The sequence below is a fragment of the Chiloscyllium plagiosum genome, chromosome 23 (assembly GCF_004010195.1).
Source record: "Chiloscyllium plagiosum isolate BGI_BamShark_2017 chromosome 23, ASM401019v2, whole genome shotgun sequence".
Classification (NCBI taxonomy): domain Eukaryota; kingdom Metazoa; phylum Chordata; class Chondrichthyes; order Orectolobiformes; family Hemiscylliidae; genus Chiloscyllium; species Chiloscyllium plagiosum.
Window position 1 is genome coordinate 1683080 of NC_057732.1, and position 17766 is coordinate 1700845.

General features: G+C 42.2%; 1 protein-coding gene across 1 annotated transcript in view; it reads right to left on the reverse strand.

The window, feature by feature from the left end:
• LOC122561536 (cilia- and flagella-associated protein 54-like) overlaps nucleotides 1-17766 on the reverse strand; it is a 201748-nt gene that overhangs the window by 111665 nt on the left and 72317 nt on the right. Inside the window, exons 10-11 of the mRNA XM_043713281.1 lie at nucleotides 8008-8190; nucleotides 921-1047 (exon numbers count right to left, since the gene is read on the reverse strand). Of these exons, the coding sequence (XP_043569216.1) occupies nucleotides 921-1047; nucleotides 8008-8190 (310 nt within the window). The remainder of the gene's footprint in view (nucleotides 1-920; nucleotides 1048-8007; nucleotides 8191-17766) is intronic.

Genomic DNA, 17766 nt, shown 5'->3' on the forward strand with positions numbered 1-17766 from the left:
CCCCTGTTCCCTGAAATTTTCTCCCAGAAACTAATTTATATTGAGACACTTATTTTAAAAGTATCACAAAAATCACTCTTCTTGACTATGACCCCCTCTCAATATTCTTGACCATGCTTCTTTTTTGGCTAGATCTAATCTTCCTTGCAGCCTGGTCAAAACCCACTTTGTACAGCAACAGGAAGTTGTTTTATTGATGAAAATTATGAATATTATCAAAGTGCTGCAATTGATAATAATGTATTCATTTGAAGTGGTATCATATATTAGATTTCTTAGTGTGGAAACAGGCCCTTCGGCCCAACAAGTCCACACCGACCCTCCGAAAAGCAACCCACCCAGACCCATTCCCCTACCACTACAGGCAATTTAGCATGGCCAATTCACCTAACCTGCACATTTTTGGACTGTGGGAGGAAACCCACACAGACACGGGGAGAATGTGCAAACTCCCCGTGTCTGTGTGGGCGGCACGGTGGCACAGTGGTTAGCACTGCTGCCTCACAGTGCCGGAGACCCGGGTTCAATTCCCGACTCAGGCGACTGACTGTGTGGAGTTTGCACATTCTCCCCGTGTCTCCGTGGGTTTCCTCTGGGTGCTCCGGTTTCCTCCCACAGTCCAAAGATGTGCAGGTCAGGTGAATTGGCCATGCTAAATTGCCAATTAGGTAAAGGGGTAAATGTAGGGGAATGGGTGGGTTGCACTTCGGCGGGTCGGTGTGGACTTGTTGGGCCGAAGGGCCTGTTTCCATACTGTAATGTAATCTAATCTAAAATCCACACAGACAGTTACCTGAGGTGGGAATTGAACCCGGGTCTCTGGCAGCTGTGAGGCACTGTGCCACCGTGACGTCCTAATCACATAATAATTTCACCTCCAGACTCAATATGGTGAAAAACTTTGTAACACATTCACTTACCTAGTCTTAGTTTAATTTTTGCCATCAAGATAATTTGTGGAAGATAGATATTTTTCAGCGGGAATATTGGAAGGGAGTAAATGTTTCCATCATCTAGATGTTGTACACTTTCTCCCAGTGAAACAAGCTGTACAGGAATCACAAAGCTATTAGTTCAGTGCACCTTTTGACCAAAGACTCTTATTTTCTCTAAAGAAAATTAAACATTTGCATGATATACATACATAAATTAAAACAGGTTGCTTAGAATCAACATCATGGCCAACTCTATTGACATCAACATTAATCTTGAGAGCACATTAATATTTCATCTTACATTGATTTCACTTTATTCATGCATGCGCCATCATTATGCATTGAGATTAGTTTAGCTCTGGAATGCCTCATGGTTGGTATGCATTGATGGCTACTGGGTAGTGTGTGTCTTTTTGTTCTTAGTTTATTAAGTGTTCTTTGTACATTCAACTCACCATTCTGAGAGATATGGATGAATTTTCAGGCTATCTGGTCCTTCTTTCACCTTGTGGAAGGCATTGTCTGAGATCACTCTCAGCAAAGATAATTGAAATGTGAACTCAAAGCTTATAAGACCTTTGCCAGCCAACACTCAGAATGGACACACATTTGGTCAATACTAACCCCAGCATTTACACTTTCTTTTATTTTCTTGACTGCCCATTTCCTGTACAAAGACACCCAGATACCTCTGTACTGCATCTTGTGGCTGTCTTTCCACACTGAAATAATATTGTTTCTCAAGTGTTCCTGTCAAAGTGAACAACTTCACATTTTCCCACATTATATTCCAGATATTATGTTGCCCATTCACTTAACCTATCACTATCCCTTTGTAAACTCTGTATAACCTCAGAAGTTACTTTCCCATCTGACACAAAGAACTGTGGATGTTAAAAATCTAAAACAATAACAGAACTCCATTTCTGAAGAAGGGTCACTGGACCTGAAACAGTAACTCTGTTTCTCTGTACACATATGCTGCCAGACCTGTTGAGTTTCTGCAGGATTTTCTGTTTTTGTTTTCCCATCTACCTTTGTTTCATCAGCAAACTTTGCTACAGAGTCCTTTCATCCAAGTCATTCATATTAAAAATAAGTAGTTGAGGACCCAGACTTAATCTGTGAAATTATTCGAGCTGCAGTTTGCCAATTTGAAGAATCAATTTATCACAATTCTGTTTCCTGTTAGCCAATCCTCTATTCATACTAATATATCACCCCCAAAACCACAAGATCATACCATCTGCAGTAACCATACTTTAAATTTGTTCATGGGCACCACTGGCTAGGCCAGCATTTATTGCCCACCCCTAATTAGCTTGGAGGAGGTAGTAATGAACCGCCTTTTGAACTGCTGCCATACAAGAGTTATAGGTATATGCGCATTGCTGTTAAGGAGGGAATTACACATTTTTTCATTAGAGACAGTGTAGGACTGGGTGATATATTTCCAAGTCAGGTTGGTGTTTGGCTTGAAGGGACCTTGCAGGAGGTGGTATTCCAATGCATCTGATGTATTTGTCCTTCTGGATGCCAACAGTCATATAACTGTAAGACATTGTCAAAGGAGCCTTGGTAAGTTACTGCAGTGTATTTTGTAGATGGCACACAATGTGCTTATAATGCTTTGGTGGTGAAGACAGTGAATGTTGAACATGATGGATGTCGTTCCAATCAAGCAGCTGTTTTGGCCTGAATGGTCTCCAGCTTCTTAAGTTTTGCTGGAGTTGCACTCATCCAGGCAAGTGGGGACTTTTGCTTTTTGCAATGGGGAGATGGAAAGTGACTTACACTCCACAGAACTTTTAGCCTCTTACTTGCTATTTTAGCCACAATATTTATGTGACTGGTCCAATTTAGTATTTGGTCAGTGGTAACCCACAGGGTATTAATAGTGGTGGATTTACGACCATTGAGTGTCATGGGGGTGATGGTTAGATTCTATCTTAACGGAGATGATCAGTGTCTGGCACTCGGATTGCACTAATGTTATCTTGCCACTTATCAGCCCAAGCCTGGATGTTGTTCAGGCCTTTGTGCATATGAACAATGATAACACCAGTATCTGAGGTTACCCAAATAATGGTGATCAGTGATCTCCACCACCTCTGACCTCATGATGATGTTACTTTTTGCAGAGTCATTTTGAATGCCTCTTAGAAATATACTACAAACAGACTACATCTACAGGTTCCCCTTTACCCACACTGCTTGTTATATTCTCAGTGAACTCTTAATAAATTTATCAATCATGATTTCCATTTTTACATAACTATTTATTTACTTACATTTATTATGCTTTTCTAAATGTCCTGTTACTATTTTCTCAATAGATTCTAGCATTTTCCCAATGTGTGAATTTAAATTAACTGACAAAAAGTTTATTCCTTCCTATCGTTCTTTTATTGAATGGAAGTGTTACTTTTCTAGTTTTCCAAACAGCCTGGGTCTTTCCAGAATCTAGGGGATTTTGGAATACTGCAATTGATCTATTCATAAGCTAAGGCTATAATGGGGTCTGACTGGCAAGCAAAAACCTTCCAAAGTTTGGTACTGCAGTGGAATCCGAGACTGAAGTTATGAAGGTCTAATTTGAGAGGATACAGATTCAGATTTCTGCCATCATGTCTGACGATCCCTATGCTAAAAAATAATTTCAGGGTATTGCAACTGTCAGCATTTTATTTTTGTCATTAATTCACAGCATGAGTAGCATGGTCAGTGTTTATTTGTCTAATTTACTGAAGGGGAGAGCGAGAATGAGATGGCAAGTAATGAGGGGATTTGAGTTCAGGACCAGGGATGAATTGCAGGAATTGTCTAGGATATTAGTGAGACCATTCTTGGAATATCGTGTACAGTTTTGGACTCCTTGTCTGAGGAAGGATGTTCTGGCTATGCAGTGAGTGCTATAAAGGTTTACCAGAATGATTCCTGGATGGCTGTACTGACATATGATGGAAGACTAAATCGGTTAGGATTGTATTCACTGGAGTTTGGAAGGCTGGGTGGGGGTGGTGGTTGGGAGGGTAATGGATAGAATCTCATAGAAACCAAAACATTCTGATGTTCCTGATAACCAGAGAGTCTAAGTCTAAGTCTAAGAATATAAGGTAGGCCATTTAGGACTGAGATAAGGAGAAATTTCTTTACCTAGAGAATAGTGAGCCAAAGGAATTCTCTGCCACTTAAAGTGGTTTGAGACCAAAACATTGAACAGCACCTCTGTGTGAGGTGAATGTGAATTGGTACCACACCAGTTTTTTACTAGGTTATACATGTAGGCTTGAAATCTCTATTGGGAGAGTTGGAGGCTGCAGCACTCTCATAACCCCAGCGGGATCGCCATAGAAACAGTGTAAATTGCTGAAACCTGCTTTCTCTCTCTTTAGAAGCCTCACTCCTACTAAATTTAGAAGGGGAGACAGGAAGAAACCCTCAGGGGCCAAAATCCTGATGTAATTTCATCATAACATTAGTGAAATTTAAGTAGAATTTCAACTCCATTTACACCTGTGAAATGCCTGTGCATTTTAGATGGATTCACGATAGAATCATTAGAGTCCCCAACCAATCCAAAAATCTTTTTTCTCTGCTGTTAAGGGATAGGAGTGTTGTTGGCTGAACCAGCACTTATTGCCCTCCCTAATTGCCCTTGAGAAAGCGTTGGTGAACTTTATCAAAACATTTGGTGTTGGAAAAGCACAGGCAGCATCCAAGGAGCAGGAAAGTCGGTGTTTTAGACCATAAGACATAGGAGCGGAAGTAAGGCCATTCAGCCCATCGAGTCCATTCCGCATAAGCTCTTTATCAGGAAGCTGCCTGAGCGGCTGTGCTTTTCCAGCACCACACCTTTTGACTCTGATCTCCAGCATCTGCAGTCTCATTTTCTCCTCGTGGTAACCTTTGGTCCAGTGTAAATTGCAAAACACAGATTGAGGGCAGCCAAAGGAAAGAAAAGTTAGTCAGGCCCTCATTTAAGCAGAGAAAGTACTGAATGCATTATTCACTACGTGGAATATATGATGTAGGTTGGGGATCAAACACAGTTTGGATTTGGTGAAGGGAAAAGAAGCTGGGATATTTCAAAAACCATAGTATTGCTGAACTATTATGAGTCAAAAGATTAGATTAGATTAGATTCCCTACAGTGTGGAAACAGGCACTTTGGCCCATCCAGTCCACACCGACCCTCCAAAGAGTAACTCACCCAGGCTAATGCATCGAGCACTATGGGTAATTTAGCATGGCCAATTCACCTAACCTGCACATCTTTGGACTGTGGGAGGAAATCCATGCAAACAAGGGGAGAATGTGCAGACTCCACGCAGACAGTCGCCCAAGGCTGGAATCAAACCTGGGAACCTGGTGGATGAGGCAGCAGTGCTAACCACTGAGCTACCGTGCCGTCCCCAAAGGAGAGAAGCACTCCAGAGATGTACAAGCTAGGTGGATTAGTCATGGTTAATGCAGGGTTACAGGGATAGGGTGGTGGGGATGCACTTTGGCAGGTCGGTGTAAATTTGATGGGCCAAATGGCCTCTGTCTGCACTGTAGGATTCTGTGATGCTATGTTACAATGCAGAAGGCCATTCTGCCCAGTGTACCTGATGTGGCTGTCCGAATGAACAACTCACTCAATATCATTCTCTCACTTTTTCACTGTAACCCCGTACATCCTTTCTTTTCCAATAACAGTCTAATTCCAAATTGATTGCTTCAGTTGAATCTGCTTTCAATACACTCTCAAACAGAATGTTTAACCACTTTGCATTGTTTTCACTTACCAAATAAATCCAAGCTTTTTCATCCTTGATCCTTCCATGAGCTGAACACTTTCTTCCTATCTACTCAGTACAAATCCCTCACGATTTTGAATGCCTTAACCAAATCTCTTCTCTGCCTCCTTTTCTCCAAGAAAAACAGTCCTAATTTCTGCATTCTATCTTCATAATCTGAAATACATCTGCCATGATTGAATGGTGGAGCAGACGAAAATCGGCCAAATTGCCTAATTCTTTTCTTCTACCTTATGGTCTTATTATCATCCCTTAAATTATTCTGGCGAATCCTTTCTGCACCTTCTCAGCCAGGTCAAGGAACTAAAGTGTCTGTGCTCATGAGGTCTTTTAAAAAAAGGAGGCTCTCAGCAAAATGCTAATGGGAGGATCTCCATGGGATTTGTATCTTGAGGAAAAACTGGAATTCAATGAAATTCTAGAGAGACGTGGCATACCTTTAGAGTTGGTTCCAAGAAAAGTGAAGGAACCTTCAAGATATTGTAAGACAAGAAATTGTTGGGGAGGAAAGTAAATGGTAGAACTGATTTTCAAACACAAATTGATGGAAAAACACAGCATGGCTGGCAGCACTTGTGGAGAGAAAGCATTTTGGATCCAGTGACCTTCAGAATCAGCATCCGTAGTTCTTTGTTTTTTTTCCGTTTCGGAGTTGAACTGATTTTGTTGCATAGGTCTTTGTGCTAAGTTAATGGCATTTGCTTGGTTCATTTCTCTTTATGTATACAATAAAGTTGTTAAACCTGTGAAGTCTCATGGCACATTTCTGCCTGCTGATTGCTGTTTCACTGAATTTTTTCTTTAACCGCTAACTATCCAAACAGGATTATGACATCATTTAGTTCATAGACAACCAGAGACAGAGAGAATTATACAGCAGAGATGAGACCCTTCAATTCATCAATCTATACTAATCCCACTTTCATATTTTGAATCCACATAGGATCACAAGTATCTTGGAAATGTTCAACATTCCGTCACCTCCTGAGCTCACAACTCATTGCCATGGGTTGCCATATACACACTCTTGATCGTATGCTGGCTGAGAGCTGCCCTGCACCCCCAGTTCCACTTCATCCTCTTGCTCATTTGACACCTAACAAGAAACCATTTCTTTTCCTTTCAGGCGTTATGGAGCACAATGGTGTTTTGAAGAAGGGTAACTGGACCCAAAACGTTAATTTTGATTTCTCTCCATAGGTGCTGCCAAACCTGCTGAAATGTTCCAGTAATTTCTGTTTTTGTTTCAGATTTTGAGCATCCAAGGTTCTTTCCATATTTTTTTTGCCTACTTTCCACCAATTGCCCCATGGCCTTGAATATCATAACATTTCAAGTGCTCGTCCAAGTACTTTTTAAAGGTTTTGAGGTTTCCTGCCTCAACTATCCTCTCTGGCAGTTTGTTCCAGATTCTCACCAACCTTTGGATGAAAAAAAACTTTTTTTCAAACCTCTTCTCAACCGCCTGCCTTTCACCTTAAAAGGTATGTCCTCTCATTACTGACTCTCCAACAAAGGGGAACAGCTGCTTTCAATCCATCCTGTCCATGGCCTTCACAATTTTGTATACCTCAAACAGGTCCTCTCTCAACCTTCTCTGCTCCAAAGAAGACAAACTGAGTTTATCCAGCCTCTCTTCATAGCTAAAGTGCTCCACAGAAGGCAGCATCCTGGTGAACCTCCTCTGCATCCCATCCAGTGCATCACATCCTTCCTGTCATGCGGTGACCAGAACTGTACGTACCACTGCAGTTGGTGCCTAATCAAAGTTTTGTATAACTCCAACATAATCTCCCTGCTCTTATTATCTGTGCGTCAACAGATAATGTCACGTTTCCTGTATGCCTTCTTAACTACCCTTTTAACCTGCCCTGCGACCTTCAGAGATCTGTGGACAAGTACCCCAAAATTGCTCTGTTCTTCTAGGTTTCCTAGTGTTGTGTCATGAAATGTGTTTATCTGGAGAATCATTTCCTTTGTCTTTATAGATACACAAACATGCCTAATTTTAAAAATTCCATATTACAACACATCAGCCCCTCTGAAACTTGTGGCTAGAATCCTTATTAAGTGATGCCATTTTTGCTGAAAATGATTGAACTCACTTCCAAGCAACTTCCACACCATCAATGTTGACGCTTCAATTTATTAGCACAAAGATGAAAGAGCAGGAACAATGTTCAATTGGATCATAACTATGTGATTTGTTACATAAAATGTTACTGCCGTTTTGTCAGTTCAATGGATAAAAATAAAATGAAAAATAGTACCTGGTCAAAAATCAGTTTCTGGGCTGACAAACACAGATTAATTTTTTGCTGCATTGCAGCTTCTTTTGAGTCACACAAAGTTTCCGACTTTCTTAAATCGCTGAGCTGAAGAAAAGCTTGAGCAAGAATCATTTGGGCCCTAGATGAAAGAAACTGTCTTCCCTTCAGTAGATTTATTATCTCCTGTTAATAGAGTAAAACATACATAAAAACAAATTTACAACAACTTAAATGTAAAACAGGACAGAGCAAACTGTTTAAAACGTCATAGCTCTTGGATAAAAGTGAATGCACTTTCCATTTCACAGTCTGTTTCAATATTTAGCGCTTCAGATTATGACGGGCTGACAGTCATTGGAAATTCCAGAGCAGAGGACAGTTTGTTTAACATGTAACTCATTTGATTTTCTATTTATTAAAATTCAATGTAATATTGTGAACATATAAATATTGCTCCTGTATTAATATGGTATAATCTGAGGGTGACCCTCTGTCCTCCCACAGCATAATTTGAAACAGAAGATACAAGTCATAAAATTTCAAGGTGGCAGGAAAATACTTTGTATTTGACCTCTGAAGCACATTAATGTCTGGTATGAATCACTCCAGCCAATATTTAAGAATGTCAGGTGGTCTAAATGGGGTCACAGTAGGTAAAAGCTTGGGGAGCACAGCTCTCAGGAAAGTACATCCAAAGGAAGCCAAAACTTTACACAATTTTTTAGATGCAGTCCCATCAAAGCATGTTTGCTTCTGCACTCAAATCCCTCCATCTTCCTAATTGATTGCTACACCTGCATGCTAACTTTTAGTGACTTACCAGGCAAGACACCCTTTGGAGCGCCACATTCTCATCCTGTAACAATTAAGAAATATTCTGCCTTTCGGTTTCTCCTATCGAAGTAGCTGACTTCACATTTATAGGAAGGCAGGACCAAGGTTTGAATCCCACCATGACATCTGGAATTAAGAGTCTTAATTGATTAGTTGATTGTTGATTGCCAGAAAAACCCAGTTGGTTCACCAGTGTCCTTTACAGAAAGAAACTGCCATCCTTACCTGATCTGGCCAACATGTGATTCCAGATCCACAGCAATGTGAGTGGCTCTTAACTGCCCTCTGCACAATTAGAGATGGGCAACAATGCTGGCCTGATTAGCAATGCCCTCATCTGATGAACCCCATCATTAGTGCAGTCTCAAACAATGGGTGGGAATCAGAAAGTTTCCCAATCAGATTTGGAGTCAGGCAGAATTCTGCTTTCTTCTGCTTTCTGCTTTGTTTATATGTTATATAGAGCCTTTTGCTGAGTCCATAAGGAAGGTTGCAAGCTTGAAAAGAGTGAGTGACTATTCCAGACAGCAAAGACCTCCAGATCAAAGCCTCTACATGGATGGCATTACCATTTTCTGCTTGGCTCCACTGTCAGTGCACAGACTCATGAGCATCTGTGACCAGTTCAAACTAGCCTCGGGAGTCAAGGTAAATCAAGGAACAAGGCCACGTTCTTTGAGAACTGGGCTGACAAATCCTTTATCCCCTTCACAGTCAGGACAGATTACCTGAAGGTGCTGGAAAATGGTTCAGAGGGACTGGGGCATACACAAAATCTTGGGAGGAGCGCATTGCCAATGTGAGGCAGACACTTGTCTTTTAGGAGTGTGTATAAAGCTGGTCATCAGGTATGAGGCACTCTTTCTGTTGTTATATGTGGTGCAGGTCTAGCCCATTCCCTAAACCTGCACAATTGCAGTCACCAAGCCATCTTCCATTTTATCTGGAGGTCGAAGATGGACCATGTCTACAAGGATGAGGAAAGTTTGTCCAGCAGGCTAAGATAAAAGGTAGGGAGGAGGGACTCTCCGACACCCCTCCCCCAGTCCCTCCTCCCTACCTTTTATCTTAGCCTGCTGGACAAACTTTCCTCATTCCTGAAGAAGGGCTTATGCCCGAAACGTCGATTCTCCTGTTCCCTGGATGCTGCCTGACCTGCTGCGCTTTTCCAGCAACACATTTTCAGCTCTGATCTCCAGCATCTGCAGACCTCACTTTCTCCTCATGTCTACAAGGACACCATGTCCAAAGCTCTGGATAATTGAGGGGTGGGGGTTGGAGAACAGCATCACCTTCATCCTGATGGCCATCTGCAACTTAATCAAGCTGTGCATTCAAGTACCAAGTGTCACTATGTACTGATGGAACGCTGCAAGTAGTTGGACCATTCTGTACCACCTGTCCTTTGTGGAGAAATTTGCAGAAAAACATTTTCGACCACAAGTCCATCAGGAAGTGGTCAGCATGTAAGTGACCTCAAGACCTTATAGAAAAAGGAGAAGATGGATCCTGTCACATGGTCCCCTGAGCAGACTGTCAAAGTCATTTGGTAGAAAACCTCATCACCAGAACTTTCCAACAAACACCAAGACATTGCGTGGCAGATGTGAGAAGGACACCACCTGTGAGCTCCTTCTTGTACACCCGTTCTGTCTGTGCCACCGCAAACTGCCTTCATAGCAGCTGCAAAGATGTAAAAACTGTCACACATCTCTTGTTGGAATGTGCCTTTGCAAAGAAAGTCTGGAGAAAGATTCTGAGCAGCTCCATGATGTAGGAATCTGTGCTCTGTGGTCTGATCCCTGGGACACACACCAAGACAAACATCGACTGCGCCTGCAGAACCATCAACTCGGTGAAGGTTGCTCTTTGGTCTGCCTGAAACCTGTGGGTCTTCCAGAGCAACTGAATGTTGCAGACTGGCACAAGTACTATGTGCTGAGGGACGCACTAAAGGTTGCGGCAGCTGCGACAGAGTTGGAAAAGACCACCATCTGAGGTCTTTCTGCCAAAGTTAAATGGGTATCTTTTCAGTTATCAGACCCTCCCGGTGCCTCAAATATATGTAGGCTTGTTTGTTGGTAGAATCAAACTCCATGGTCTGTTTGATTCCTTCATTTGTTCCTGAAAAGAATTGAACTGCATTAATGATTATGTATATAAATACACTTTTTTGAATTTAAAAAAAATTGAATAGTATGTGAGAGCTGGTTCTCTGTCACTAAGTCACAGAGGAAGTTGTATGGAAATAATCCCTTTCAAATTTTGTGCAGCAGAACCAGTAATAAAAAAGGATAGTCACTTGCTCCCCAAAGCTGCTATATGTATTGCACCAACCTATCATGGTTAGCTCTGACTACTCAGAGTCATAGAGATGTACAGCACAGAAACAGACCCTTCGGTCCAACCCGTCCATGCCGACCAGATATCCCAGATATCTAGCCCAACCTGCCAGCACCCGGCCCATATCCCTTCAAACCTTTCCTATTCATTTACCCATCCAAATGCCTTTTAAATGTTGCAATTGTACCAGCCTCCACCACTTCCTCTGGCAGCTCATTCCACACACGTACCACCCTCTGTGTGAAAAAGTTGCCGCTTAGGTCTCTTTTATATCTTTCCCCTCTCACCCTAAACCTATGTTGAAACTTTATTGCTGGAACAGCACAGCAGGTCAGGCAGCATCCAGGGAACAGGAGATTCGACGTTTCGGGCACAGGCCCTTCTTCGGCCTGTGCGAAAGTGTGTCCCGTCGAATCTCCTGTTCCCTGGATGCTGCCTGACCTGCTGTGCTGTTCCAGCAATAAAGTTTCAACTTTGATCTCCAGCATCTGCAGACCTCACTTTCTCCTAAACCTATGCCCTATAGTTCTGGACTCCCCCACCCCAGGGAAAGGACTTTGTCTATTTATCCCCTCCATGTCCCACATGATTTTGTAAACCTCTATAAGGTCACCCCTCAGCCTCCGACGCTCCAGGGAAAACAGCCCCAGCCTGTTCAGCCTCTCCCTATAGCTCAAATCCTCCAACTCTGGCAACATTGTTATAAATCTTTTCTGAACCTTTTCAAGTTTCACAACATCATTCCAAAATGCAGCACCTCACATTTTTCTAAATTAAACTCCACCTGCCATTCCTCAGCCCATTGGCCCAATTGATCAAGATCCTGTTGTAATCTGAAGTAACCTACTTCGCTGTCCACTACACCTCCAATTTTGGTGTCATCTGCAAACTTACTAACTGTACTCTTATGCTCACATCCAAATCATTTATATAAATGGAGGAAAGTAGTGGACCCAGCACCAATCCTTGTGGCACTCCACTGGTCACAGGCCTCCAGTCTGAAAAACAACCCTTCACCACCACCCTGTCTTCTACTTTTGAGCCAGTTCTGTATCCAAATGGCTAGGTCTCCCCGTATTGCATGAGATCTAACCTTGCTAACCGGTCTCTCATGGGGAACCTTGTCGGATGCCTTACTGAAGTCCATACAGATCACATCTACCGCTCTGTCCTCATAAATTCTATTTGTTACTTCTTCAGAAAACTCAATCAAATTAATGAGACATGATTTCCCATGCATAATACCATGTTAACTATCCATAATCAGTCCTTGCCTTTCCAAATACATATATATCCTCTCCCTCAGGATTCCCTCCAACAACTTGCCCACCACCGACATCAGGCTCACTGGTCTATAGTTCCCTGGCTTGTCCTTACCACTCTTCTTAAACAGTGGCACCACGTTAGCCCACTTCCAGTCTTCCGGTACCTCATCTGTGACTATCCATGATACTAATATCTCAGTAAGAGGCCCAGCAATCACTTCCCTAGCTTCCCACAGAGTTAAAGGGTACACTTGATCAGGTCCTGGTCATTTATCCACTTTTATGCGTTTCAAGACATCCAACACTACTACTTCTGTAATATGGACATTTTTCAAGATGTCACCATCTATTTCCCTATATTCTATGTCTTCCAAGTCCTTCTCCATAGTAAATACTCGTTTCTGTTTCCATACTGTACATCTCTATGACTCTATGACTCCCGTGGCTCCACACAAAGGCCGCCTTGCTGATCTTTGACGGGTCCTATTCTCTCCCTAGTTACCCTTAATGTATTTATAAAAACCCTTTGGATTCTCCCTAACTATTCGTCAAAGCTATTTCATGTTCCCTTTTTGCCCTCCTGATTTCCCTCTTAAGTATACTCCTACTGCCTTTATACTCTAAGGATTCACTCGATCTATCCTGTCTGTACCTGACATATCCTTCCTTCTTTTTCTTAACCAAACCCTCAATTTCTTTAGTCATTTGGCATTCCCTATACCTGCCAGCCTTTCCTTTCACCCTAACAGGAATATATTGTCTCTGGACTCTTGTTATCTCATTTCTGAAGGCTTCCCATTTTCCAGCCGTCCCTTTACTGTGAACATCTGCACCCAATCAACTTTTGAAAGTTATTTCCCAATACCGTCAAAATTGGCCTTTCTCCAATTTAGAACTTCAACTTTTAGATCTGGTCTATCCTCTTCCATCACTATTTTAAAACTAGTAGAAATATGGTCACTGGCCCCAATGTGCTCCTGCCCTGCACCCACTCAACTACAGAAGATATCAACACAATTCTTTAATCTTTCACTCCTGACAACCAACACTTCAAGTGCAATCTACAAGTCTGCCACAACCTCTTAAAGGAATGAACTGAATTAATCTTTATTATATCACTTACCTTACCTCCATATAATTTCTGTATGTATTTAGTTAATAACTTCAATTACTTCTACTTAAGCAACTTACAGTTGTGTAACAAACGAACCTTTACTGGTTTCAGACTAAATCTCTGCTGCTAGTTTATTCCAAATTGAATCATTTACATATTGAAAAACATATCCACACAGATTCTCAGTTCACAGACCACTCTGAATGATGAAATATCTTGTCATGATCATACCATGCAGGTCTTCAGCACGGTCACTGAACTATGGATTTGTGTAGCTCATTCATCCCCTTTTTTGATCATGAGTATTCCAATTTTTAAAAATCAGAACAAAGATTTAGTTTTGAACAAGAGCAAAGGTTAGTTTATTGCATAATTATTGCTTAAAGTTTTGAAATAAAAAACATAACAGTTAGTAGATAAAATACAGATACAAAAATTAAAAGTAGATGTGAATGAAAGATACTTATAAAGATGAAATTCAGATCAGTCAATCATCATTTCAAGCTTGTTATTTGCTTGCAGTTTCACAAAAAAGTGTTGCAAACTTAAAGTCATAATTCAGCAACTTTGCTTCTGTAGTTGAAGAGTTCGAGGTTGCATGTTGATTTGGGATCAGTGGGTACAGCAGGCTTTGAGTGGGAGAAAATGATTTCTTGTTCTTGACTGGTTCTTCAGTCACAGTAATTGCTTGTAGTCTATCAGCAGAATTGTGGTTGGTTTATGAAAACCTTTTCCTTTTGAGATGAGAACGCTCTCTATTGAATTTAGCCATAGTACCAAAGAAATGTCTGCAGCAATCCTCAAATCTGTTCCTTCTCTCCTTACAGCCTCATTTGTTCAATCTCTGAATTTTGCCAGGAACATATCTGGCGATCTAAAGGTTTGTACCATTCTGCATGCCTTCAGATGTATGTATTCATGCAAGTTCCTTTCATTATATTTGTCTCAAATTCTTGATATTGTATTTGCTGTTATATGACATGGCACTGGAATAAGTTATGTGACAAACAATGCTGAATTGTCACCAATGGAACTAGGTACTGAGAGAGACAGGACATTCTCAGATCCAAAACAACGGAATGGTGAAGTGAACATCAAACATCTCGATGAAATTTCAAAAACATAAACACTGATGCAAGCATCTTCTTTAGAGATCTCAGAAACAATCAAAGGAGATTTACTTCCTCTGGTCAAGAATTCTCCAACAAAAATCAAAGCAACTGAAATAAACCTTTTCTTCAGATTACTTTCGTCTCAGTAGACGTTCAGCCAGATTGGCAGCTTAGAGAGCAATTTAATGTTGGGCCCAAACAGTACAAAGGGATAGCTACTAAGTATACATAAATATTTCAACCCTCAGTCAAAGTTGTGCAGAAATCATTGAGTGGAACACTGTACTCATGAAATTTCCATGCACTTATTTTTGACACGTATACTCACTTAACTAAAGGAGGAAAATAGCTGTCAAAAATAATAAGAAACTATTTTGCTTTGGGATTGATTATCACTAACCAACACTTATATATTCGCCTGGACTGAAATATTGACTCTACTTTTTCTCCACAGATGCTGCTAACTGCTCAGTTTCTCCAGCAATTTCTTCTTTTTTCCCCAAAATCTACTCGAACTCCAGGATAACCATTGAACTGTCCCTCCTCCTGACTCACTACTGATAACCACCACCCACAACTACAATACCGCACATCAGCAACCAGGACCTGTGTGGCCAACGGTCAGTCGAGGGGGAAAGCAGGACTGGGGAGGGTCAGTCAGTACCTAGGGCGGCTGATGACCAGTCAGAAAAGCAGGCCAAGAAAGATTGGCTTAATATGCAGGGTGGACCGATGCCAGAAGGTGCATAGGGGACCCGTGGGCTGGAAAGCATAGAGGATTACTGGGAGCTGGGTTATGTGTCGAGTGCATTTCACTGTTGAATGCTGTTTTCAATTATGTCATGTTTTGTACACTGTTTTGTATTATGCTTGGTTGCAGGTGGTGTGTAAAGTGTTTGCAACTGTATATTGTGGGCCTTTGCCTACTGTTTAACTCTGCCCTTAGGGACTGTAACAGATTATCCTATGTACTTAGGTCATTATGGTACTATTTTGGGAGGGGGAGGGGAGGAAACAGTGACTTGTGTAAAAACTCTGTATGATTTCATGTATTGTTGTTGATTCCGTTGAGATTTGGGGTGTTTAGTTTGCGTCCCTATCTCTCTGGTGTATTATATTTATTGTTGTGTATTGCATTTTTGTATAACCTTCAATATAACCACAAAATTAGAATCTCCTCAGTTCAGGTGACTGACTCTCAGCTAGCTAACCACCAGCAGTGCATTGTCCACAAGGGAATAAAGGGTGACTTGGTAATGGGAGACCAGCCTCTGTGCAGTTATTTCAATGGCAACTGGACAAAATAGGACATGCCTGAAGAATATTTGCTTGCAGCAGTCATCTTGGAGTTGGGGGTAAGCATTTCTGGCATCATGCCTTTATTTGGAAAGCTCGACTCATTTGATCCTGCTGTCAAAGACTGGGCCCAGTATGTGGAAAGAATATAATATTTTCACCAGGCAAATGACATTGGGGTATATGAAAAGCAACAGGTAATCCTTCTGACTGCCTGCAGACCCGCAGCATTCTCAGTTATAAGTGGCTTAAACTTTCCCAGAGGCACCAGACATCAAAACATTCCAAGAGTTGACAGAGTTGATTAAGAGAATATAACAACCCCAAACCTCCTCTAATTCTGAGATGCTATCAGTTTTATTGGCTGTTAGAGATCTGGGGGAATCCGTATTGGGATTTTTGTTAAGGTTGAGATGACTGGCATAGGTATGTGATTTTTGGTTAACACTGAATGTGCGGTATTGTAGTTGTGGGTGGTGGCTAAGGTGAGACAGTTTGTTTTAAAATTACTTACCGGTAGCGGGCAGCGGTGTTTTTTTTCTCTTCACAGAAACAGCGGGAGCAGCAGGGGAAAGTGATGAAGACCAGAGGGGCAGCCGGGTAGGTTTTTTCCCTATAAAAGCGCGCAGTAGAAGAACCCGAGGCACTACAGAGGTAGTGCCTCCCACCCTCCCTCCTCCTCTAACCTAATAATAAGACCCGTTGTAGTAAGTAGGTAAGTGCTGCATTTTGCTTGTTCTATTCTTTAGACCCAGTTTTTTTTAAAAGGTTACTTTTAGAGGGATGGCAGTGAAGGCAGTGCAATGTTCCTCTTGCAACATGTTTGAGGTGAGGGATGCCATGGACGTCCCTGCTGATTACACTTGCAGGAAGTGCACCCATCTCCAGCTCCTCCAAGACCGTGTTAGGGATCTGGAGCTGGAGTTGGATGAACTTAGGATCATTCGGGAGGCAGAGGGGGTCATAGATCGGAGCTTTAGGGAAGTAGTAACTCCAAAGATGCCAGATAGATGGGTGACAGTGAGGGGGACTGGGAGGAAGCAACCAGTGCAGGGACCCCCTGCAGCCGTTCCCCTCAAGAACAAGTATACCGTTTTGGATACTTGTGGAGGGGATGACTTACCAGGGGTAAGTAACGGGGCGCAGGTCTCTGGCACGGAGCCTGTCCCCATTACTCAGAAGGGAAGGGTGAAGAAGAGCAGAGCAGTAGTAATTGGGGACTCGATAGTTAGGGGCACAGATAGGCGGTTTTGTGGGAACGAGAGAGACTCACATTTGGTATGTTGCCTCCCAGGTGCAAGGGTACGTGATGTCTCTGATCGTATTTTCTGGGTCCTGGAGGGGGAGGGGGAGCAACCCGAAGTCGTGGTCCACATTGGCACCAACGACATAGGTAGGAGGAGTGCCGAGGAAGTGAGACAGGCTTTCAGGGAGCTAGGTTGGAAGCTCAGAGTTAGAACGAACAGAGTTGTTGTCTCTGGTTTGTTACCCGTGCCACGTCATAGAGATTCGAGGAATAGGGAAAGAGAACACTTAAATGCGTGGCTACAGGGATGGTGCAGGAGGGAGGGATTCCGGTATTTGGATAACTGGGGTTCTTTCTGGGGACGATGGGACCTCTATAAACAGGATGGTCTACACCTGAACCTGAGAGGCACCAGTATCCTTGGCGGGAGGTTTGCTAGTGCTCTTGGGGGGGGTTTAAACTAACTCTGCAGGGGCATGGGAACCCAGACTGTAGCTTTAGGGTGCAGAACCTGGAGTGTAGGGAGGTTAGGAACATGGCATCAATATC